Here is a 26,810-nt window from a genome sequence, read left to right as displayed (position 1 = left end):
CTCGAAAAGTCATCCACCTATAGAACTAAGGCCAACTCCCTTTTCAAATACTCATTAACATCTTTCATTTGATACCCATATCGTACAAACAAATTCTAGAGTCACCCCTGGTCCACCTTCATGTCGATATCTCGAAAAGGCGTCCACCTATAGAACTAAGGCCCACACCCTTTTAAAATACTCATTAACACCTTTCATTTGATACCCATATCGTACACAAAAATTCTAGAGTCACCCCTGGCCCACCTTTATGTCGATATCTCGAAAAGGCGTCCACCTATAGAAGTAAGGCCCACGCCCTTTTAAAATACTCATTAACACCCTTCATTTGATACCCATATCGTACAAAAAAATTCTAGAGTCACCCCTGCCCACCTTTATGGCGATATCTCGAAAAGTCATCCACCTATAGAGCTAAGGCCAACTCCCTTTTCAAATACTCATTAATATCTTTCATTTGATACCCATATCGTACAAACAAATTCTAGAGTCACCCCTGGTCCACCTTTATGTCAATATCTGGAAAAGGCGTCCACCTATAGAACTAAGGCCCACGCCCTTATAAAATACTCATTAACACCTTTCATTTGATACCCATATCGTACAAACAAATTCTAGAGTCACCCCTGGTCCACCTTTATGGCGATATCCCGAAAAGGCGTCCACCTTTTAGAACCGAGGCCCACGCCCTTTTAAAATACTCATTAACACCTTTCATTTGATACCCATATCGTACAAACAAATTCTAGAGTGACCCCTGGTCCACCTTTATGGCGATATCTCGAAAAGGCGTCCACCTATAGAACTAAGGCCCACGCCCTTTAAAAATACTCATTAACACCTTTTATTTGATACCCATATCGTACAAAAAAATTCTAGTCACCCCTGGCCCACCTTTATGGCGATATCTCAAAAAGGCATCCACCTATAGAACTAAGGCCCACTCCCTTTTAAAATACTCTTTAACACCTTTCATTTGATACCCATATTGTACAAACAAATTCTAGAGTCACCCCTGGTCCACCTTTATGGCGATATCCCGAAAAGGCGTCCACCTTTTAGAACCGAGGCCCACGCCCTTTTAAAATACTCATTAACACCTTTCATTTGATACCCATATCGTACAAACAAATTCTAGAGTGACCCCTGGTCCACCTTTATGGCGATATCTCGAAAAGGCGTCCACCTATAGAACTAAGGCCCACGCCCTTTAAAAATACTCATTAACACCTTTCATTTGATACCCATATCGTACAAAAAAATTCTAGTCACCCCTGGCCCACCTTTATGGCGATATCTCAAAAAGGCATCCACCTATAGAACTAAGGCCCACTCCCTTTTAAAATACTCTTTAACACCTTTCATTTGATACCCATGACTACTATGATTTCAGCCATTTTTTACACCAATATAAAGTGAGTTCAGATAAGTACGTGAACTGAGTTTAGTAAAGGTATATCGATTTTTGCTCAAGTTATCGTGTTAACGGCCGAGCGAATGGACAGACGGTCGACTGTGTATAAAAACTGGGCGTGGCTTCAACCGATTTCGCCCTTTTTCACAGAAAACAGTTATTGTCCTAGAATCTAAGCCCCTACCAAATTTCACAAGGATTGGTAAATTTTTGTTCGACTTATGGCATTAAAAGCATCCTAGACAAATTAAATGAAAAAGGGCGGAGCCACGCCCATTTTGAAATTTTCTTTTATTTTTGTATTTTATTACACCATATCATTACTGGAGTTGAATGTTGACATAATTTACTTATATACTGTAAAGATATTAACTTTTCTTTTAAAATTTGAATTAAAAAAAAAAAAATTTTTAAAAGCGGGCGTGGTCGTTCTCCGATTTTGCTAATTTTTATTGAGCAGACATATAGTAATAAGAGTAACGTTCCTGCCAAATTTCATCATGATATCTTCAACGACTGCCAAATTACAGCTTGCAAAACTTTCAAATTACCTTCTTTTAAAAGTGGGCGGTGCCACGCCCATTGTCCAAAATTTTACTAGTTTTCTATTCTGCGTCATAAATACAACTCACCTACCAAGTTTCATCGCTTAATCCGTATTTGGTAATGAATTATCGCACTTTTTCGATTGTTCGAAATTTTCGATATCGAAAAAGTGGCCGTGGTTAATGTCCGATATCGTTCATTTTAAATAGCGGTCTGAGATGAGTGCCCAGGAACCTACATACAAAATTTCATTAAGATATCTCAAAATTTACTCAAGTTATCGTGTTAACGGACAGACGGACGGACGGACATGGATCAATCGAATTGTTTTTCGATACTGATGATTTTTATATATGGAAGTCTATATCTATCTCGATTCCTTTATACCTGTACAACCAACCGTTATCCAATCAAAGTTAATATACTCTGTGAGCTCTGCTCAACTGAGTATAAAAACCATTCCCAGTTAAGTTTCCAGAAACTCATTTTGCAGCAAACAATTTTATTATTATTTTTTTAAATTCGTATGACAAAAAATTAAATTTATGAACTTTTTAAATTAAATTTTTAACTTTTTAAATTAAATTTAATACGAATAATGACCATATGTCGACTGCATGCTGTATTTAAGTCGAATACCAGCCAGTCGATTTTAAGGCGCTGTTTCCAGTAACTGTGCGTTTTGAAATTTACATTTTTCTTTCACTCAAATTATGAAGAAAGTGCACATTTAAAACTGAAACTTATTGAATCTACCCCCCAGTACAAGAAAAAGTTGCTACTCGACTAATCGACAAAACGATTATAAACTAGGGCCCACATATATAAGCATATATTAACATACTTTAATTTCCTATGCTATCGCAATACATAAATTTTTATTTTCTATTGCAGAAACTCGCGTCTCATTTTATTTAAACGCAAATTCGGTGCATTAAAAATGGCTGCCGCCAGTGCTGGCCAACAATTGCGTCAGCAACAGCAGCATCACCAGCAACAACAACAACTGCATCTGCAGCAACAACAAGATTTAAATGTGATTTCTTTACGACCTACTTTACAGCAGTCAATGAAACATCAGCAAGAACAGCAACATGCTTTGACACTGCAACAGCAACACCATCAGCAGCAGCAGCAACAACATTTACAAATGCAATTGCAACATATGAATAATCAGCAGCTTTTATTGCAACAGCAACAGCAGCAACAACAACAGCAACTGCAGCTGCAACATAATACACAATCTCAACAACAGTTACCTACTACAAAATTCGATATGCGTGCTGATAGCAATTCGCAAACATTTAATCAGCAACAACAAAAACAACGCCGACAACAACAACAACACATACAACAGCAACAAAAAAATTTTCAGCAATTGCAGCTACAGCAGCAACAACAAATTCATAATGTACACTCTCAATCTTTACCAGCTGGGTTGGTAAATGGTGATTCAGTGTTTGTTTCTAGCAACAATGCAACTCGCAGCCAGCCAATGAATATTTATCAGCAACAACAAACTAATGATATAATGCACCAACAGCAACAACAACAACAACTAATTCAACAACAGCAAAACAACCTGCAGCAACAACAACAGCAACTACTTCAACAGCAACAAGACAACCTGCAGCAACAACAACAGCAACTACTTCAACAACAGCAAAAAAACCTGCAGCAACATCAGCAAACGCAAAAACTACTTCAACAACAGCAACAAAACCTGCAGCAACATCAGCAAACGCAACAACAACAAAAACATTCATTAAAAATAAATCATAATGTTGGATTGGCAGCACCACCCACAATCGCCTCACGCCAACATGTCGCAATTAGTAATCCCAATTGTAATGCTACTAACCATAATGTGAGTGCTGGTGCTGCAGATGCTGCTACTACAGTAACTACGACAAACTCTACGGTAGCTCAACCGAGTGCCGTGAGCATTGCAAATTTAGCACCTGGTTGGCGAAGACAGGCTAACAATGATGAAATCATTTATATAAGGTGAGTACACATATTTTGTACAGAGTTAATGGTAAATTGCTCTTGAGAACATGGAAAAAAATATTTGACTCCTTCCAACTGAATTTCATGCTAATTGAAATCAGGCCCATAGTAAGGCTGTAGCAGAATACTAGTTTTTAGTTGAAGATGACTTCTAAGATAACATCAGCTGCTGATAATTTTTTTTCTGTTTAAATAAGTTTACTGACTGAGTCGTTATTTTTGTCTGCTTAGGAGTATTCATTTATGACTTTACCTATTAACTAGGTTTACTGCAACCGATCTTAGTGCTATTATTTTAAGGTTTTACGAGGATAAGTTTATTGCTTGCTCATATATTGCAGAGTGGACAAGGCAGCTGCCCAAGAAAATAGATTTGTAAACTCATTCTTTGTTGCACGAACACAGCAAATCCTCATCTCTTACCAATAAAGAACTTTAAAATGAAGGACGTAAAATTACTCTTTAAGAAATCTCCGTATTTGAAAGTATTTTGAAAAATGCTCTCCACAGGATGGTAGCATCGAAATCCCAAGGGTAACTTGCGGATAAGTTTCTTTCTCAATTCCTTTGTCTAGATATTCTGTTATAAGAAAGCTTACATAATTGTTTCATGCTGACGAATTTATACATATATTTGTTTTTATACTCTGTTTCCCTACAGCTCGGCGAGCCCAAATCTTTAAAGGCTTCAAAAAAATTCTTTTTGTTTTTTTGATTTTCCGATAGTGTGGATAATTGTTGTATATTGGAACGATTTTCCGTCATCCCTTATCAAATGTGGTTTGAAGAAAAATCAGTTTCGGCATTGCCCCATCATCAATGTATTTGTCGAATGGAAAATCGATCCATTATGCTTAAACAAAATTATAATTAATCACGCTCTAGATAAGCTGAAAATTGGTCAAGCAATAGTATTATCAATTAGTATATTAGCAATTTTTTAGTTTTCCGAGGGGCGACCCTGCTTAGAAAAGTTTTCTCCTAATTGGAAAAACTTGTTTCTAAAATTTGATGCTGCTTTTGCCGGGGCGTTATCCCAAAATCTTCGTAGTAGTAGTCGCTGCCATTCGTAGTCGGCATAAAAGAAGTAGGTCTGTCCCGCCAATTTGTAGGAATAATTAAAAGGAGCACGACGCAAATTGGAAGAGTAGCTCGGCCTTAAATCTCTTCGGAGGTTATCGCACCTTTCATTTATTTATTTTTATTGTTTAGTTTAGATCACATAAATGCATATGTGCGAGGGGAATGACAAAGACTTAAGTAATTGTTATAAGTGAAAATTTGCACAAACGTCATATATTAATAATGGTTTATAGCAAATTTCTTAGATTTCCATTCCCCATACAATTTATAATTATAAAATATGACGCTTTTGAATCAGTACTTCGAAATAAGATGTACGTGCGCTCATAATTTGTTTAGTGCAGAAGGGGTGCGTTAAAGGAATTCAAGGCGTGCCTACCAGTTCGACTAATCCATCTTCATATTTGCGTCATACTTACGTAGTACATTTTGCTCATGCAAAGATTTTGCTTTCCATTTCATGTTTCATAAGTACCGCTTGACTTCCCCAGTTATGTATGTCGAGTGCGTTTATGTTTGTTTAAGTTTGTGACAGTCGATCACGTTTATTAGGCTTGTGTGATTTTTCTTGTTCCAATAAAAACTGCACGAGTAGTATCAGTCCATTGCCAATATTTACTTATGGTATCTGATATCGTGTATAATTACCAATAAGTAATAAGCTACGATAATAACTCGCAGAGTTCTTAATTCACTCTACCGTCTCCCCGCAGTCATGCAATCCTATTTTGAAGCACTCATCCACTCTACATACATTTTGTATGCTGCTTGCTTTTAGTATCGTTGATTGCTTGTATGATTGTTTGCTTTTCGCGGTTATATGGATGTTCGCTTGTTTTGTTTGTGTTATTGCACAAATATCTGTTGTTATTCGTCCAACATGTGCCTGGTTAAAGTGTTGTATGGTCGAATGCCTGCCCATTCGGCAATAGTGTAAACATCTGCCTCTTTTTTCACATTTTATTTATGTCTGTTGTTTACAAATCCGGTAGTAAATGTTATATGGGGGGGGGGGGGGGGGGGGGGGGGAATATTCATCATACAATATATAAATAGATAAAGCAATAAAATTAAGAATGCAAACAGCTCCAACACCCGGTTCCCAATAATGCGACATTCTCATTTTGGTCAGTTGAGAAACTCGAATGTTATGGGAGATTATTTGTATGAAACATACCTATATATACACAAATATAGGTGTGAAAGGGCGGATTTTGAATGGAAGCTACTGTTAAGCCTCAAAAAGGTGGACGAATTCTGTATACTTTTCAAATAAAAATGCTTCGAATTTACTTAACTGTTTAAACAAATATTTCATACGATATTGAAAAGTAGAATACGATTTATTAATATACATATGTATTCCTTCTAAAATTGCTCTAATGTGTATTAATATTAATTAGTATTATTTAAACTGTCAGATTATGTAATATTTAATGTAAGGGCTGTTTGTATACTACATACATACGTGTGTGCTTTATAAAACACAAACAAGTTAAAGTTATTTACTTTTTATTAGGTACACTCTTCATTATGTTTTACTTTATACATACTGTACATTATTTATATAGTCCGTAACAAATTGTACTCCTATGTGTTATCATTGGAAATTTGTCGACATGTAGATAAACAAAATTATTTTGTTATTAATTTATGAACTGGAGAAGCTTGATAATTGCTAACGTTAAGTACAATTTAAATATGTTAACCACTGCATTAATTTATAGAAAAATTTGTTTTGAGTTTATATAAACTTACGTGTTAGTAAAGTTCAGTGAAAATATAGCAATAGAGCAAACATTGCAAGGCGCACACTAACCACTGTACTATCGAGTAAACTTTTTGAAATCTGGAACCTGAAAACCAATGCATTTTGTATAAAGAAACAAAAACATAATATCGTTAGCTTAATGTGAAAATGTGCTAAGTCACTTTTTTTGAAAATTTGTATTTTAATGCAGTTTTAAAACTGAATTCAAAATACATCGATCACAAAAAAAAAAAATATTTTAATTTTTAATTTTTACGTGCTGTGGGCAATGATGTGTAAATGTGCTAAGTCGTCAGCTGTTAAAAAGAATGTGCTAAGTCAACCTGTCAATAATATCGATCTGAATTACTAGTCATTTCTTTGTGCGCGCATTTTATTTACTTATTTAATTCATTCAGTCTAAAAGTACATGTTTTGTTGTTGTTGTTGTATTAACGATAAAGACACTCCCCGAAGGCTTTGGGGAGTGATACCGATGTTGATGGTCCTTTGCCGGATATAGATCCGGTACGTTCCGGTAACAAAGCACTATTAAGATTTATATGACCACATTAAACCTTCCAGGCCATCCCGCCCTACCCACCCCTTAGTTCTATGAGGAACTTGGGGTCGCCAGAGCCTCGGCTGTCAATGAAACAGGATTCGCCACGGTTAAGGGAAGTTGACAATTGGGTTGGAGAAGCTATATATTGCGCTGGCAACCTCTTGAGTGGGTTGCGAACACAACTCCTTGAAATTGGATTCACCCATTTGGGACATGCCTTGGGTGTTTGATAAATGCTTTGCGCTGAACATAATCCACTTCAATTCTTTCATGTCGATAACTACATTCTTTCTTACAGACTAGTTAAAAATAGAAAACAATTCAAGCCTAAACTTATATAAGCTATTATTAAAATTAATAACACTACTGAATCGATTTGCTAGATGTATAGTCCTAGTTATAGGTTCATTCATAGCATAATTCGTTTTATGAGTTATTTCGATAAATAATCTATTATGCCGAAGATCACGCAGTGGAATATATGGAATGAACAAATTAGATAAATCAGAGCAATTCGTGCTAAAGTTTATTACACTATAGACAAGCATGAGTGAGACAAAAGTTCTTCTGTCATGCAAAGCCTGAAGACTAACCAATTTGTGCCTGCTGGTATATGATGGGAGGCCGTCTGACCAGTGAAGCAATTTTTGGAAAAAATGTTTGAACTTTCTCAATTTTATAGGAGTCAGATTCATAGAAAGGATTCCATATTATTGAGCAACATTCACTTCTGACCAAGGATATATAAAGTACCTTCACCGTCATAGGGTCCTTAAAGTCACTGGTGTTACGTCTACTGAACCCAACCATTGCAACAAATTTTGAATCAATGAAGTCAATGTAACTAGAAAAAGAGAGTTTGGTGTCAAAAATTACACCCAAGTCTTTACTCTCTTGACAACGATTAAGAGATTTAGCATTTAGTTTGTAAATAAAGTATGTGGTAGTTGTCTATATGGAATAAGACACAACAGAGCATTTGTTTGAATTTAAAAATAAATTATTGTCTGCGCGCCATCCGGCAAAGGAGTCCAGATCCGAACCGTTAGAAATAGTTTGACAAATAAATAGTATTTTTTGTGAAATATATAGTTTTAGTGTTATATCTCAATCATTAAAAAGGCAGGAGTGATGGGAAACATATTGAGTAAAAAGTGCTAACTCAGGGGAAAAAATTTGTTTTAAGTGCGGAAATTGTGCTAAGTCATAAAATAGCTGCTGGGTTAGCATACATGATTGTTATTTATCTTTTTCAAAGCTTCTACACTCAAAAGTATTGCAACTAAGGTATCCTCATTCACAGTTTTGAAAAAGAAAGGTTATTTCAAAAATTATTCATTTTTTTTTCCTCCTGTAAAATTCCTAAAAAGTTACAGCACATTTTCACATTAAGCTAACGATATGCTCTTTTGCTGTGATCAAATTAATAAAGTGAAGTGAAAGTCAAGTGCAATAAACTAATAATATGTAAATGGTTCAAAGTGTACGGTTATAACAATAATATGAAGAAGTTTCCAATGAAATCTTTGTGTTTATATGATTTAAACGTTAAACGTCTGAAAGTGAGGCGTAAATAAAAGTTCTATCTAAATTTTACTTTAAATCTTGGATAGGCTGATACTAACCACTATACTGTGGAGTCTTTGTGATGATTACTTTGAAGCCTTAAGTTATATCATAGAAGATTAATGCAGAAGTTCAACTTGCAGCAGTGAAGTGAAGTTTACAATATATGTACGTCTCCCGTGTTTGTATGATGTTCGATATTGTGCTAAGTAATTGGGCAAATAACAGTGAAGATAACTATTCAGGAAGTGTTTACTCTTGTAATGTGCAAAATTAATAAGCTTAAAATGGTAATTGGTACCGACCGCTATACAATCGTAAAATTATATTTATAAGTTTTGTTTATTACTTTAAGACTAAGCCTAATACATAAATAGGATATATCTAAAAATAGGTATAGGTTAATTTCCGAAATAGCTATATTTATAGAACATTTAAAAAGATCAGGAGTATTGTAAATATAAGAAACCTTGCTAATGTAATTGACGCTAAACGGCTTACATTAATAGGTTTGCTCAGGATATCTTAAGATAAGAAGTAGCTTTCGCAAATTATAGACGGATTTTTTATATTTGCTTTGATGCTATAAGGAATTGGTCAAGAAGCTTTTAACGAATTTAAACATATGTAAGCCACCGAAAAAGAAGGGGGTAGTGAGGGCAATACTTACTTATTCGGTAGTAGAAGCCTAGAACAAAGCAACATTACTGAAGAACGCAAAAATAAATCTGCCAGCCAAAAAAATCACAATTTAAATACTTTAGAAATTTATAAACTTCCAATGGTCATAGATAATGGATGAAAAGACACACGCGTTTTTTTTGAATCTACTCTTATAAGATAAACTACACAAGTAAACATATGTATGTACAAAATCTTTACAAACAGTTTTGCATAATATAGAAGCGTGAAATCAAAAAGGGGTTCCTTCAAGTATTTGCAAATCACCACTTACGTATTCATGGGAACTCCTACACATTAACAGTAAACATTCATGTAAATTCATATGCGTAAACATTCCTCACAATACAAATCGACTTAAGCATCAGCTTCCCAGTATTTCCACAACTGAATTTAACTTCAACAAATCTTAATCTACCATTTAACATCAAAGGAACTCCCTTTTCTGCATTAAATGTGACGTAATTTGCTTCTTTTCATTCTCCAAATCTGCTGTAAACAATGCGACACAGCCTTCAGCAGTGGCCTAGTAAAGGCGTAATGCACATCATTCCCACACGAGTTGCTGAACCTTTTCAGGTCATAGCGCAATGTAGCAGCCAGTTTGTTGGATGTATGTGGGAACTATGCCTGCAGAAGACAAAGTTGAAACGAAGCAGCAAATGAACATACATACATACAAACATATGTATGGAAAAGCATAATGTTGTTGGCATGCGGCGTAGTTAAGAAAAGCGGGAAAAGTCATAAATCATGTTTATGCCACTAACACATAACGTTAATGCACACCTACATCAACACTACAAACTCCAAATGCATGTAGTGAATTGTGCTTAATTTTTTGTAGGTATACTCTTCAAGCAATATTCTTCTTGTTCGCATTCGTTTGAAACGCAATGGGATTGTATTCAAAGTCAGCGTGGCGCATGGTGCCAAAAACAAATCTCAAGAATGCGGAATAGCTGTGACGGGTCGTTATCTTGCAGAAGGCATATTAGCAAAAGTCCAAGCAGTTTGCTCTGTACTATGTTAACAAACACACAAATTATTCATGTTGCACGGTACATAAAGTTGGCACAGCTGTCAGTGCGTAGGCAGAACAACATAAGCGTATAATTTCATAAAGTATCACAACTGTTTGCTGGTTTATACTGTCTTTAGTTGAACACTTTTTTCCTACTGATTCTAAACTTCTTTGTGTTGATTTCGTGTGTTTTTTATATCCTGTCCAATTGTTTACGGCTCTTGTATTTGTTTCATTTGTTATATTTGTTTTGTTGTAAATTTTTGTCTGCGTAGGTTGTACGTGACTCAGGAAACGCAACAAAATGGAATTCTTGCAATTGCTGCTGTAAAAAAATGTATGTACGAAAATTCCTTAGTGTGCCAAAATTTGTTCAGAAGTGCTAAAAAGCGCCAAGCTACATTAAACTAAGTAATTATGGAGTGGGTGAATTCGCTATAAATTTATTTTGTTTTTACCAGTAATAAGTTTATTTGCCGTATTTTTTTGAATAGAAGTGGAATTTTTTTTGTCTTACTAGAGGGTGTGTTTAAAACAAAGTCTTTTGTTTTTTCATCAGCTCACTTGTACGTGTGGTTATATTAAAGCACAACTTGGTACCTTTTCAGTACATATTGTTTGCTTACTACAGCACATGGAAACTTTTCAAATTTGTAAGCAAGGTACTCGAAAATCGTTTATGCTTTGTTGTGAAGTATTTGGTTTTATTTTATTATTGTTGTTATTCTTTTTAAAATTCACATCAGGTAGTAAATTCTTTTATTATATTATACCTAACGCTTAATACATTTCTCTTGGCGCTGTGTAATTCAACCTGTCACATTTACAATTATTAATTTCCTTTTATGGCTTAACTTTTCAACTTAAAGCAAGTGATCTTTTGAAAACAAGGAGGATTATATGCGAATGCGGCCAAGTGGGTTGCTACGCAAATAGTCCGCTGAGTACAATGTAAAGTGACGAAAAAGTGAAAGGCAGAGAACATAGGTCACACTTCAAATTTGAATGCGTCAGAGTTGGAACTATAATTTGGGATGATCTCGACCATGAATCAATTACTGACTAAACTTTTCCAGATCGAGGGTACGAGTACATATCAACTTTTATTTTCAGGTGATTTTCATGCCTTCAAGAAACAGATATATTACAATTTCTAGAGTTAGAATAGGTGCATAAGGGTTTCATGGTCATTTGTAATCAATTTAGTTTCACTTGACCGAAAGTACCATTGCATATTGACTTGATTCTTCAGGTGGTTGACATACCTTTATTTTCATTTCATGCCTTTAGGAAAAAAATTAACAATTTCTCTATACATTTAATTTTGGGTATATAGTGGTTCTTCACCACAGCGAAATAGTCCTCACAACATAACTATCGTCACTATTAATTGGAGCTTAAACGCCTAGGTGATTTTGGCTTTCGCTTAACAAATCAATTATTCTAGATTACTTACGCCAATTGGGAGCACCAAGATATGTAAAGTCTTCCTTCTCCTGCTGCCCCTCTCAACTCAGTAGACTTCGGAATATTTTCAAGATTTGAGTTTCATTCCTTCATATCTGTGTAAATATGATCATTAAACCTTCATCTATGTACGCCGTTGGCATTACGTACAGAACCATATATCTTACGCAGAACTTTTTTCCAAGGGCTTTTCCATCATCCCACCACAATTTCCATGATTTCGCATAATATATAATGACAGTTATTATGAAATAGCGTGATTTTGTTTCGTCGAGAAACGAGTTCACTGTTCAATTACCTACTAACTCTTGTTGGAAAGAGTGCTTCTCCGTTTCTAGGATGTTAATGTTAATTCACAAATAGACAAAGACCTTCACAGTTTCCAATTTATGTCAATCAAAAGGAACGTGGCTGCCAAATATTCTTACAACTTAATAAATATTAATGACCTACTTTTGATATTTTAAAAGTAAGATTTTAATACATCTCAGTTTATTACACATTCTTTACGATCCCATTTGTTTACGAACTCCATTCTTAGAACTGAAAGCTACATGCATTTAAAAAAAAAACAGCTCAACAAATCGCTAGGCATAAGTTTATGTTGTGTATTTAAAAAAAGTGTTAACAACTTCCTTAATTCACTTACTTTGGCAACAGAATCAGCAAAACATTTAACTTCAACACGAATACTGCAAATAAGACTTTAAAAGGCTTTAGCTTGAAAAAATGAATAAAGAAGATTACAAAAGGAAATGATATTTAATCGGCTGAACTGCCAACAACTAACCAAACTCCTAAGTGAGTGAATGCACACAATTGTGGGCATAAGAAGTTGGACTTCTTGAGCATGTTCGCATTTTCATTTAATCCCAACTGACCACAGGCCAAGAGCATCAGCTAACTAGCCACTATTCAACGCCAATAACAATCAACAACTAAACATGCTGCTACACATAGCACATACACATTTACAGGTAATCATTCAAGTACTGCAAGCTGGCAACATTACGTGCAGCAACAATTCACTTTTAGCGCTTATAACAGCTACACTGTTTTTCTTCATGTTGCAGCGGCTGCTAGCATCACTTTTTATGACATAAAAAATGTGTAGTAGGTACAGTATGCAAAAAAAAAAAAAAAAATTTTAAAAAGCTTTGATGATGTCGTTAACTTTTGCTACATCTTCTTCATTATCGATTACTTTGCACAAGATACTCTCTCTTCACTTACGCCTCCCATTTGCCCCTATTCCTCTGTTTTAGTCAACAATTTGTTGATTTTTTCTAGCTGTGCGGTTTGAAGTCGTGGTTGCAGATGCTATAACAGCGCTTGCGCACAAGCAGTTACATTCAACTTCAACCACACTAACAATTGCAACTCGCAACTCAGTATTGCAATCGGCTTGTTAATAGCTAAATGTGGGGTGATTTTGTTGTTTGTGCATAAAAAGGTATTTTACTGTTTTTCCAACATCATTTTGTTTTAGTTTTATGTATGAAACAAGTAAGGAAGTCTAAGATCGGGTGGAATCGAGCATTACATACCCAGCTGTACACTTGAAATGCTTTTGTTGTTTGTTTTGTGTGCTTAATAGTGTTACGTTACAAGGCTGCGCAATAATACATATACCTACTTATGGTTCTATTCTGAACTAATTTTCGTTTAAAAGAAGCAAAAAGAATACAGAGGCTAACACCTATGACCTTGACCGGGTAATAATGCAGTTTTCCTTCAGATATGGGGATTTCCCTACTGTTTATTTTAAAATAAAGATATAACACAACAATAAAAATACGATTGGTACAAAACTATTTTTCGTCAAGGTTTAACTTATTATTTTTGCCTACGACCCCTTTTAAAGTCATTTATACAAAACTGTGGGTGGTCCTTAACCAATCTTATCCATTTTTACTAGAAAAATTTTTTGCTATAAGGGAAATATGTGTACCCAATTTTGTTACGATATGTAAATTTTTCTTCAAGTTATGGGTCTCGAAACATTGGAAATTGCTTAGACAAAAAAAAAATTTTGAAAAATTTTAGTGTTTTCCAATTTAATGTTATAATTCAATTTAGAAAGTAAAATTCTATTGATACAAACTCTTTTTCGCGTGATCTTTTACCGATCTCGTCCATTTTTCCTAGAAATATTTCCTGCTATAGGGAAAATTTGTGTATCCCATTTTATTACGTTCCGTTAATTTTTATTCGAGTTATGGCTCCCGAAACATAGAAAATAGCTTAGTCATAAAAAAGGCGGTGCCACGCCCATTTTTTAAAATTTGAAGTTTTTCCTATTTCTTGTTATAAATCCACTTCGGAGATGAAATACCATTGATATAAAGCTCTTTTTGCAAAGATATATCTTATTTTATTCGTCCACGACCCTTTTAAAAATCTTTTATATAAAAGTGGGCGTGGTCCTTAAACGATTTCGTAAATTTTTCTTCAAATTTCTTATAGTGAAGGCAACCTCTGCCGAATTTTGTTACGATAGGTTTGACGATTTTTGATTTATGATTAATAATATTTGTAAAATTCAATTTATCACAAGTCGGCGGTGCCACGCCCATTTAAAAAAATTTCCAAATTTTTATCAAGAGTCTCAATATCAGTCTACACGTCAAATTTCAACACTCTAGGTGTATTACTTACTAAATAATCAGGCTTTTTGTGTTTTCCAAAATGTTATATATATAAAAAGTGGGCGTGGTTATCATCCGATTTCGCTCATTTTCAATACCAATCTATTCTGGGTCCAGATAAGCTCGTGTACCAAATTTGGTGAAGATATCTCAATATTTACTCAAGTTATCATGTTAACGGACAGACGGGCGGACGGACGGACATTGCTCAATCAAATTTTTTCTCGATACTGATGATTTTAATATATAGAAGTCTATATCTATCTCGATTCCTTTATACCTGTACAACCAACCGTTATCCAATCGAAGTTATAATACCCTGTGTACAAGTACAGCGGGTATAAAAATATATATATGTATTTGTGCATCTGTCTTGCTGATTGTGCTTACTGCTGCAGCTTTTGTTTGTGGTTTCTCACATTTTTATTGACCACAAAATTTTATTTGCACAATTTCAATAAATAAAATCACACAACGACACAAATTAGGGAAGAATCAATATAAGCACAAATATACGCGCATACATCGCACCGTTTTATCGCTACCGAACCCACAGAGTTTCAATTCCTTCTTTCCATATATTTCGTCGTTCATCAGGCGCGAAAATATGAAAACGTAATCGAGTGTGGATTTTAAATTATAGCCGACTTGGGTTTTTTTTTTTTTTTGTATCAACGACAGCTGCACCATTTCGATTCTTTGCGGGCTCTCGCAAACAACTTCGTTCGACGACAATTGAATCATCCGATCAACGACCTGTTTTTAGTTGGCTTTTAATTTTCTTTTAATTCAAGCTTATAGATGGCATTTCAGTGACTCAAAGACAAACAGAATGCAAACAAAATGCAAACAAAAACAAAAAAGGACTCTTGATGCTGCGACTTTCGCGCTGTTACCTTCTGATATTCCCCGCATTTATGGCAGCAACAGTGTGTATTTTCTGTTGCTCTGTAAGTAGCTTCAGCATGCCTGTCTGGTTGGGAATGATGGTAAAGGTTTCTGTTTTGTGGTTGCTTTGACTGCAATAGGACAGCATGAGTTTTCCCTTCTCCGGTGCCATGTATGCCTGCCTTTCTAATAGAATAAATCTGTATTTCGTTTGATCGTTCATGTATTTAAGTGCATGCTCTTGTTCATCTTTCAAACGACTATCTTTATCGTTTATTTGCTTTTTATATAAATACTTACATATGTGCATGAATATTTTGAATATATAATATTAAAATTTTCCACATTTTTGCTTTGTGGTTTGATTAAGAGAAGATGAACATAAAAGGTTAAAAATAAATAAACCATAAACACGTTTTACGTCAGTGCCATACCAAAGGTACTTAGTACGATGCAAGAAAGACGAGAAGAAAGGTGGGGCACTGCGGTTATGATAGAAACCGGACTTGAATATGTTGCTATTGTCCACCAGTGTGATTTTAATGGATTTCATTGGTGAATCCACTTCTGTGTTATTTTGCTGGTAAAAAATCAAAGATAACAAAATTATTAAATTAAAATTATGTGGTTGACGTTTATGGCGCATTCTGTTTATAGCAGCTCAGAACAGCTTAAATCGTGTAGGTTTTTTTTTCAACGGAGGAAGCATCGAAAGCCTGAAAGTCAGCGTGGCACTTTAAACGCACTAAACCTCCTACCCGCCAAACCAGCATTCCCCCGGTACTACCGTCGGGAAGTGGATTGAGCACTAAGTTCTGCGTCTGTTGGGGCCACGTTGCAATTCTTTCGAAGGAGTTTCGGCATTCAATAAGCTGCGGCTAGAACACACATACGCGTATGCTAGTTCCTTTCCGCCCTCGCTAAAAATAAAAATTTTCCTCTCTTGTTGTTATTTGGACGGTTGGAAAGACCTTTTCTCCATTGCATGCCTCAGTATGAACTATCTACGTGGGTAATAATCAATCACTCCGATATTGTTATTAGGAAGTTTAGCGAGGCCTGGTCTCCAATCTGTGCCTATGATTTGACTTCTAGACTCTGCGTTTACATCAGGTTTCCCATCTTCGTTTCTTTGGATTCATATTTTTACCTTGTTTCTACTTCTGCGGCACCGTCTTTCAAGACTACTTAACCACCTAATTGTGTCTGCTATAACATCGTATGATTCCGCCCATTATTCAATAATTTGGAGCATAGGATCCACGATTTCCCAAGTATGCTGCACAATCTACATCTGAAGTAATAAGATCTTGCGTATCCGAAAAAGACGTGATACACGTCCTCTATTCTTTCGCCTCCGCAGCCGTCGCAAAGGTTATTATCTTCATGTTTGAACCGATGAAGGTATTCCTTAAAACATCCGTGGTCGGTTAAGAACTGAGTGAGGTAGAGATCTACTTGTCCGTGCGTTCATGTCAGCCAGCGTACGTGGATACACCGATCTGTCCAGCGCCCTTTTATCGAGTTGTTCCATCTCAGCTGCCAGCTTTGTATGGTGATTTCTCGTGCTTCGGAGTATATATTTTCCTTTTTAGAATTCATCGCTGTTTCATTTGCCAATATATCGATTGCATGCAATCCTGCTATTACTAGCGCCGCCTCTTTTGAGACGGTTTTAAATGCACTGCATACTCGGTGAGCCCATGCGCGGTACGTGTCTGTAGGTATATGTAGATATAAAAAAACTAAAGAAACAAATTTCAGATTTCTGGTGTTGGCCGCAAAAGAGAAAGGAAATACTGCTTGGAAGATTTCACGGTTAGTGTTACTATATCGTAAATTTCTCTTGCCACAGGGGCTCGGTCGTTCCAAATGAACATTTTACTCATATTGGCTACTTTCTTTTATGTATGTTTTGCTGTGGCTAACAAAGAACTCAGTCTTTGTTCTTTTATTTTCTATCGTGACACAAAAGCCACGACTCTTTCAATTGTCATATCACACTGGACATATGGCATGGCTCATAATTCGCACTTTGACGGCACACAAAAACAATTCAGCTTAGTTCTTCTACATTACTGTATCGTAAGTACTTGAGACTTCATGCCTATTTGCTCCATTTATTGCATTTGCAGCTGCTCACTTTTAGCTTCCACTTATGCACTCTTAAATACGTATTCACATATGCAAGCATTCAAGCATATTTTTCACACTTATTTCATTTATTAAGTGTATCACTGTTGCAATGTGTGAGCATTATTGCTTTGCGATCAACATATGCACAACGTGTGTACACTACGTAATCATATTTAAAAGTGCTGCAAGATGAAATTTTGCAACTTTGATGGTGGTAACTGGCATCAATTTTCGAGAGAGTCACGATTTCAACAAGCCGACATCACATTATTAATATACATAAATACAAATTCACAAAGCATGTATTTTACTTCACGCAGTTTAAGTGAATTACTTTCGCGAAATTACGGCAAGTGTTTTGTTGTTGTAGTTTCTGTCTTTTCATTACATTTGTTATATGCGTTGAATGGAAAGTACATTTGGATTTTTTCCTCTTTTATTTATTTTTGTTGTTTCCTTGTGTGGGAATAATTTGCGCTTTTTGGGCTCGTCAACTTATGTTTCTCATAAAACATTTTTATATTTTGTTTGCTTTGTGTTTATTTATTTTCAACATCTGCTATATAACCTTCGCCCCGTTTTGGATAAAAATTAAATGGGAAATGATTTTGCATTTATAACGGGTAACTCAAAATGACCAACGTTTGTAAATTTAATACTTTTGGAATATATAAGATACTGGCTCCGATTTGAATCACTAAGTGGATACAAAGTATTGCTCTACTTGTCTGTCCCAACTTATTGGAGCTCTTCCCCTTTTTCTGTTGCTAAACACATGTTTCGATAGGAATACTTTCTACGCCGGACCGCCTTCATCCATTCACATAACATGACCTGATTATCAAAGCCTTTGGGTTTTCATTTTGTCGAGCTTTATTTATATCTACTTAAGGTCTTACAGTTAGTAATTAAATCTTCTTGAGAACGAATACTATAATGCACACACTATCTTCCCTAGACACTACCCATAATTCTGAGTTTTGCACCAGGACATATCCATATGGTGAAGTACCTATAGAGCGCTATTTTTGTTAGTCGAGACCAAAGTTACACTTGTCGGCAAGAGTGATTCTCCGTCTAATTTATAGGCTGATTCTTAGAGAACAAGCCCTTCTCAACCGCAAACTCATGGCCCAAATTATGTACGGCGTCGTGACACTTTACGTTAGAGTCACTGGCATTCACATCATTCACCACTATATAATACCAAAAAATTTCACAGAGGCACTTTCTGTCACTCACTGAGGTGAATGAATGCTATTATATCATACTCTAACGAACTGGGAAATTCCGCTTATTTGAAACCTTCTGCTAACGCTTGAATCGCTAAAGTGTTGAATAAATCACTCCAATATTCAGTATGGCAAACTGGTCTTTATTTAGATTACTTTGGAAGTAGGACTTCACAATTATACTTCACAACCAATAGCGTGTTTAAATCAAAACTGATTTGTTATTACTCAGCTTGCGCTGCTTTTATGCTCTCGGTTTCCTCGTTCACCCATTTCTCCTAAAGTCTAGTAATTTCGTGAACATTTGTAGCTCATGCTTGGTTAGTTACCAGCTATATACATTAGTGATGGAACGATATTTCGCGATTGGTGATTGCATCGTCGTGAATGAAAAATCTCTAATAGCGATAGCTATTGCTATCCAAATATATCAGTCATTGGGGATTTTCCTTCAGCATGAAACTCTAATACTCACCGATAGTGAAATATCGTTCATCGCTACTAGCTTTCCAAATATATCAGTGGGATTTGCATTTTGGTAGCATTTCGCCAATAGCGATATTTCTTCACTCGGTTGTGTTTACTTTTAGCTAGTTTGCTCATTAAGGCGACGTTATTTTGAATTGATATTTTTTTAAACGACGTTTTGATCTGGTTGGCTGCGAAAATTTGGTTGTATTAATTTATTAAAAATCCTTTTTAATACCGAGTGAAAGATGAGAGCAAATTATAGTAAAAAAAGAAGTGAAATATGGCAATTTTATGAGCCCATACATGTAAAGCCCGGTGATAATTGTAAAAGTCCCCGTTTATATAAATATTTCATGAAGTGTATGAAAGAGATTAAATGACTGAATTTTTTTGTTTTTAATTACAAATGACGCCAAATAGACCTGGGTATTTAAGATTGGTTGCCTGTGTAATTCCTAAGTTAATACTTCTAAGCAGTAGCCGTTAGCAGTTTTATAAAATATGTGTTTTTGATGAAAAAATAAAAGAATTATAGAAATATATATCACTCGTCTTACTGCAAACAGTTTAACTCAAACTTTAGGGTTTTTGGGAGAACGCAATTCAAGTTTTGTCATATTATATGGTTGAATTCTCCGGCTAATTTGTAGGGCACTGAAGTGGGTGGCTAATTTTCTGTCAAAGAATATTTTTTATAATAGTTTGAAGAATTTGTTATATTTTTCCTCTGCATTTTTCAATAAAAATTAATTCACTTTACTATAAAAACATTATGCAGCCAAATACAAATTTCAGAGTAAATTCATACGGAGTATTTCTGAATACATCGGCGTAGTATAAAAACAATAGTTTCATATCATTGAGTGTAATACGAGACTTGAACATAATGTCGTCAGCCAGTTAATAATATTGTATCATAATATCTCAGAAAATTAGAATTTCACATTACATCAGTTTACAATAAAAGGTATATATTTTTTTCTTTTTATTCCAATTTTGGTTCATATATTCTGTATACTAAATTAAATTAATGTATAACATTCAATCTACTCCGGTAAACAAACTTAAACATTCATTTTTTATATCCAAGTATACAAATTGCAGATTCGCTTAATAAAAATAAATTAAAGCGATCGCTATAGCTGTAAAAAATAGCCGTGATTCAAAAATCGCCATATCTACTTTCACTGATAGCTGAAAATCGCTGTATCGTCCAACACTAATATACATGTGTATCTGCAGTCCACGCCTCTCCCATAGCCATATGCGTGTGTATGTGTGAGTAACTACTTCGGCTGATGACTACATATTTGTGTGTGTGAGATATCTCTTCGTCACCTTCTACATAATAGTGGCTGTTTTATTGTTGTTGTGCATTTATTTAGTAGCAGCTTAGTGATGCTAATATTCGTCACAATACGAGTTCTCGTTCACATGAGAAAATATGAAACCTTGGTTATACATCATATGCCCCTATATCTTTAAATCTTTGATTGCAGCAGTCTTATTCTCGGTCACCGCAATATCCACTTCTGTACCATCCACACTTCCATTAACTCATAATCGAAGAAAGTTGTACGTCTATTTTGTACGAATTTCTGGGACTCTAGCTCGTATTGCTGTGCCTTGCTCTTTCTCCAGAATATAACATCCCGAAGAGGAAAAATGTTCATGTTGAAATTATTTAGAGCAAAAGACGACAATTACTTTTGGACCCACGCGTAAGTTACTGGATATTTCGCGTCAGCTCCTTTTTAAGATCTCCACGATAGCCCCAAGAAAATCTTACAACTACCTTGTGTGTATGTTCCGTCAGCTCCTTTCACCCTCTATATCCATTATTCAATTAGGTTCTTTCAGACGCACTCGCACATTACTTCACTTCTTCCCCCAACTGGAAATAAAGCTCCTTTTAGTGAACTTCACGTCAGCTACTTTCTGAGCACCTTACATCAGCCCTTTTCTGGTCATTCATACATATAAACATTATTACATATGTATATTATATTCATCTGAATCGGGAAGGACACAGGGGAAATGTAGGAAGAAAACACCTTTCATAGCAAGTTTAACTGGTAACAAAAGTACAACTCTTTAATTAATTTTTAATTTTGACAAGATTACAAACATAATAGCGTGTATATTTTCTGATTATCTATAGGTATTCATTGGCTCATTTACAGCCAAACAAGTTTTCAAACTTGTTTCGAGTAATCAAGAAAAAAAAAATGTTGTATGTTCTCTTTAAAGTGCCTCGCCCTTCACACAATCAGTTAGCCAGACCAACGGTGATATTATGATCAGCCTAAGTGGTTGCAAAAGTTTAATCGTTGCAACGCACTCGGCTCACAAACATATGTCCATTTGTGTGTATTAATTCATAGTACATATGTGTTACACTGCACAAAATGCAAGTAGTCTAAAATTAATGCGGAATAATCTCTAGCACTCCTGCGAGTACTGTTAGACAAGTATTCTTTGTACCCTACGGGTACTATTAGAAAAGAGCTCTTTGCACCTCTACTGGCACAATTGGAAAAGTCCTCTTCGTACCCCTAGAGGTACTGTGCGACAAATCCTCTTTCCACCCCTACGGGTACCGAGGGAGAGGTCATCTACCAGCCCCTAAGGAAATAGGTACCACTACCATTTAATTTGATTAAAATACATTTGTTCTTGTTGATCTAAAATTATACCTTCCATGTTGATGGGATGAAGCTTTACGACCGCTTTTCGACCCTTCATGTCCTTATCATGGAGTTTGCTAATTTTGTTATAAAAGCACAACATGAAGTTGGACACATACATTATTTTATTAGGTTAAGCTGACAAGACGTGGGTGGGAGATATTTTTTTTCCATTCGAAGTATTTTCAGTAAGGTAAGTACTGAGTGGTAGCACATTCATCAAACAAGACGAGAGAGGGATCAAAGCATTTGCTTTTCGTTATGAACCTAATCAGGTGCGGGAGATCCTTATCACTATCCTCCACAGGCTTAACAAAAAAAAGGGCGCCTCCAAATCTGTCTTTTTATACTGCTGAGCAGAGCTCACAGGGCATAATAATTTTGTTCGCATAACGGTACCCTGTAACGGTATAAACTAATCGAGATAGATATAGACCTCTTCATTTAGCCATGTCCGTCCGTCTGTCCGTAAACACAATAACTTGAGTAAACTTTGAGGTATATTAATGAAATTTGGTATGTAAGTTCCTGCGCACACATCTCCGATCGCTATTAAAAATGAACGAAATCGGACTTTAACCACGCCCACTTTTTCGATATCGAAAATTTCGAAAAACCTAAAAAATGCGATAATTCATTACCAAAGACGGATAAAGCGATGAAGCATGGTAGGGGGGTTTCCCTTATGACGTAGAATAGAAAATTAGTAAAATTTTGGACAATGGGCGTGGCACCGCCCACTTTTAAAAGAAGGTAATTTAAAAGTTATGCAAGTTGTAATTTGGCAGCTGAGTATGTAATGTTCGGTTATACCCGAACTTAGCCTTCCGTACTTGTTTTTACTTGTAATACTGTAGTTCGTTGTATTTCTATCTAAACAAGATCCAGAGACCGTGCAATAATTCTTGTTAATCTAATGCTTGTTTGTTGCCTTAACACTTTATTCTTCTTAGATTTTTCGTTTTCTCGAGTCATTTGGCATATCGCTTCCTTCGATGTTGTTATGTCAAGTGACTTAGAAAAGATAGGCGTTTTTTATTCATTTATCACAGCAAGAGGACTTTCCCGTTCCTTTATTGATGTGCAATTTGTGGCCGCTGTTAGATGTTAGTCAGTTTTCCATGTCGCTTTTTACATCGTTACATGTCCGCAACAGTCTGATTTCGACAGTTTGGTATCTCAGTCTAAGAGAATTATTTGCGGCAAAATCAAACGATAACAAAGTAGCACGATTTTTTTAAAGTGTACTTATCATGTGCATGAGTGTTCTTTTTTTGGAGTGCATTTGATTCGCAACCTCCGTTGTATTCCTTTTGGTGCCTTGAAAATCTCCCTCAATCCAGCGAACGTCAATTTTATGCATGACGCTTGATAACATACATTGCTTGAATACATACATACATATTGGTGCGTGTATGTGCATTTTATGCATGTTTGTGATAATCATAATGTAATCAGCATCAGTATCTTTTTAATAATGCATGTCTGCTTGACTGTAATAAATATTGCAAATTTTTTTTTTATTATGAATAAAACTGACGTGCGAAAAATATTGAAAGGGGACTTAAAAGGACTCTTTTTAACATTTGTCCGCCCCAAAAATAGTTCGTTCGTTTTATATTAAGCATTTTTTTTGCTCTTGCTTTTTTTTATATGACTCTTTGCGCTGATGTGTAAGCTGGATTATGTGTATAAGTATAATTTATGCACAAGTATTTTGCTTGCGGCTTATTAGTGGGAAAATTTCCATGATCCCGATTCAATGAGCCGCAAACGTTATGTATACTCACTCACTTTAGCGATGCGTTGAATTTGTTATCGATGCGTAAAAAAAGCGAGGTAGAATTACTTTGGAAGGGATGAGGGTGAAAGGCGTTTTGTGTGGATTTTTGATGGACAAATATTTATAAAGTTCATGTGACCTCATTTTGGTATGACACGACAATATGTGCAGCAAGAAGAGGACTGTCCCCTATGCAGTAACAAAAAACTAATTTTTTTTCCTGGAACAATCATTTAAAGCGAAACCATATTTTGTAGCCTTTGTATTTAGTGCAGATCGCACTAAGTAATTGCAGATGCATATCGAAATTTCAAATCGGGGAGTTATAAAATGCAACACACCGCTGCATTTGAAGCCATCAGCTAGTACTATACACTGAAAGAAATGGTGCTAGTAAAATCAACAAATCGGTTCTGTTGTTCTTGACTTAAAGGATATTCGGTGAAATTGAACGAATTATGGTTAAATCGACCGAGTTCTTTGTCAAGCGAACAAATTAGTTTAGTCATTTCAACAGAAGAGAAATGGTCGCTCTTAAGTTAACAAAATTTTGTAAAATTGACAGATTCCTAATCAATCTAACTGATTTTTCTGTTAACACAACTGATCTTACAGGTCATTTCAACGGCGATCAACTGTCAATACATGAACAAATTTCAAAGAGAATTTTACGCTCACTGCGCTCTCTACTTTGTACTTATGACTATGGTGCCACTTGTTAAAAAAAAAAAACACCAAAATAAGAAAACCATCAAATCGAAAAAACACAAAATGGGGAAACAATAAAAAACTAGTTTTTCAATTATCAATACAAAACGAAAAAACTCTTTTTTGAATTTACTGTGCAAAAAATTATGAGATACCGGGACATCTATTTATCGGGTACAATTTTGCAACTTCTCGTGCAAGCGAAATGCTGCAAAAGTTTTGCTAGAACGAACAGGATTTTTCCAAAGTTAGTAACATTTTATTCAAGTTCTTATGAATTTTGACTCACGCGAACGAATCTAATAAGTTAATAAAAAACATCTTTTTTTAATGTTGATGTTTCCGACAAAATAAAAGTTTGAGTTGTTTTGGAATCGTTTCAACTTAAAGTGTTACGAAAATTAAACTTGCCGAATTACATGTAAAGTTACTCCAGTGGTGAATTACCTTCCTGCGATTTGATTCTTTACTTTTCTATAACTTACAAGTTCTCTTTTTAAAATGTTACGCCAAACCTTTATACTATAAGTTTTGTTCGAAACAATCAAGTGTGGCAACTACATGCGAGAGAAGAAATTGAAAATGAAACCGAAGACCCTGGGTTCACACCCCGGGCAAAGCAACATGAAAATTTTAGAAACAAGCTTTTTCAATTAGAAGAAACATTTTCTAAGCGGAGTCGCCCCTCGGCAGTGTTCGGCAAGCACTCCAAGTGTATTTCTGCCATGCCGTTCGGAGTCGGCATAAAACAAGTAGGTCGCGTCCCGCCAATTTGTAAGAAAAATCAAAAAGGAGCACGACGCAAATTGGAAGAGAAGTTCGGCCTAAAATCTCTTCGGTGGTTATCGCGCCTTACATTTATTTATTTATATGGCAACATAGGTACTTTCATACAAAGCTGTCGCAACAACTTTTTTTGTTCATTTGACTACTAAAACGGTCAATTACGAATCAACGATTTGTGCGCAGTTAATTCAACATCTTGTTGCGATGGATAAAAATTGACAGACGTTTTGGTTGAATTGACCCGTATTTCGGTTGATTTTACCAGCCTTTTTCTGTCAGTGTAATAAAAGAAGTAATGGTAGTCTAGTGTGGGTTTACGTACTATGTCGTTAGGTGTAGTGTGTGGCAGCAGATTATATTCCCCAACAGTACTGGCAACAGTTTATCTACCACGAGACACCATCGAAGTCGTGACAGCACTCTTCCTTGTGCGCAACTCTCCGTAGCACTTGACTGTGCCGTGACATTCCCCACTGTGGCAACTCTTGTTCGGAGCATAGAATCTATTCAATTGCCATTGAACTTCACTCTTATTTTGTGCTTGATAAACACCTGCGTGATATGTATTATCGACGACAGTTCCTTTATGTCCGGAAAGGCGCATAGCACTCCCTTCCGCTTCCGACAACTCTCTGGTTTTCAGACTGGGACTATTGTGAAAAGAAATTCCTAAAATGAGCTTCTACGAGGGGCTTTAATATTCGTTCTCTGTGCGTGGTCTGCATTATCAGTACAGGTTTCATCTCCCTCCGTTCTCTGGCTTTATGTAGTCTTGATGTTGCCGTAATAGCGACTAACTCTCTACCAACGGTCTAACTCCCCATGAGAATTGATAATAATCATGTTACCAACTCTGATAGTAAAACTGGTCTAAGCGGCGTGAGTTAACAGCCAATATCAATGTAAAAAGTTAAAACCAAAATTCCTGGCATAACCCCTCAAAGAGATGTACTACGCCAAGAATGCTCTTGCAATGGTCTCCTATGGCTCTCTACACCAAACAAATCATTTTCGGAAGAACTTATCTATATGGCGCTTGACATTTTAAACTGTTTTGGTTGTCCAAGAAGTTGTGCCATTCGCTTCTTCGGTGAGAAAACTGCACCCAATTGGCAACAGCAACGGAATTTAAAACGTTTTCCACCTGGTCTTTCCAGCAGAGTAGGGGCCGCCCTTCCCTTTCTCTGTTTCAGTAGACTGGTTCCGATTAGACTACTTTCTTAACCGGTGCATCATCTTTCATTCGCATAACATAGCCTAGTGTGTGTTTTAATTCACTGCACTATGTTGATGTTTGCGTAAAGCTCGTATAGCAAATCATTAAATCAACATCGGTGCTCGTCGCCTACAACGCATAGAGGCTCC

At 35.8% G+C, this 26,810-nt stretch overlaps 1 protein-coding gene across 3 annotated transcripts in view; it reads left to right on the top strand.

The window, feature by feature from the left end:
- The window catches only part of sba (six-banded), a 644,101-nt gene that overhangs the window by 12,119 nt on the left and 605,172 nt on the right, over window positions 1-26,810 (top strand). For all 3 annotated transcript variants that reach the window (XM_067763162.1, XM_067763165.1, XM_067763163.1), the window contains exon 2: window positions 2,855-3,967. In XM_067763162.1, the coding sequence (XP_067619263.1) occupies window positions 2,901-3,967 (1,067 nt within the window). In that variant the 5' untranslated portion in view covers window positions 2,855-2,900. The remainder of the gene's footprint in view (window positions 1-2,854; window positions 3,968-26,810) is intronic.

This window comes from Eurosta solidaginis, chromosome 1 (genome assembly GCF_040869045.1).
Source record: "Eurosta solidaginis isolate ZX-2024a chromosome 1, ASM4086904v1, whole genome shotgun sequence".
Taxonomy (NCBI): Eukaryota; Metazoa; Arthropoda; class Insecta; order Diptera; family Tephritidae; genus Eurosta; species Eurosta solidaginis.
Note: the sequence above shows the minus strand (reverse complement) of the source record. Positions and strands in the feature narration are given on the sequence as shown.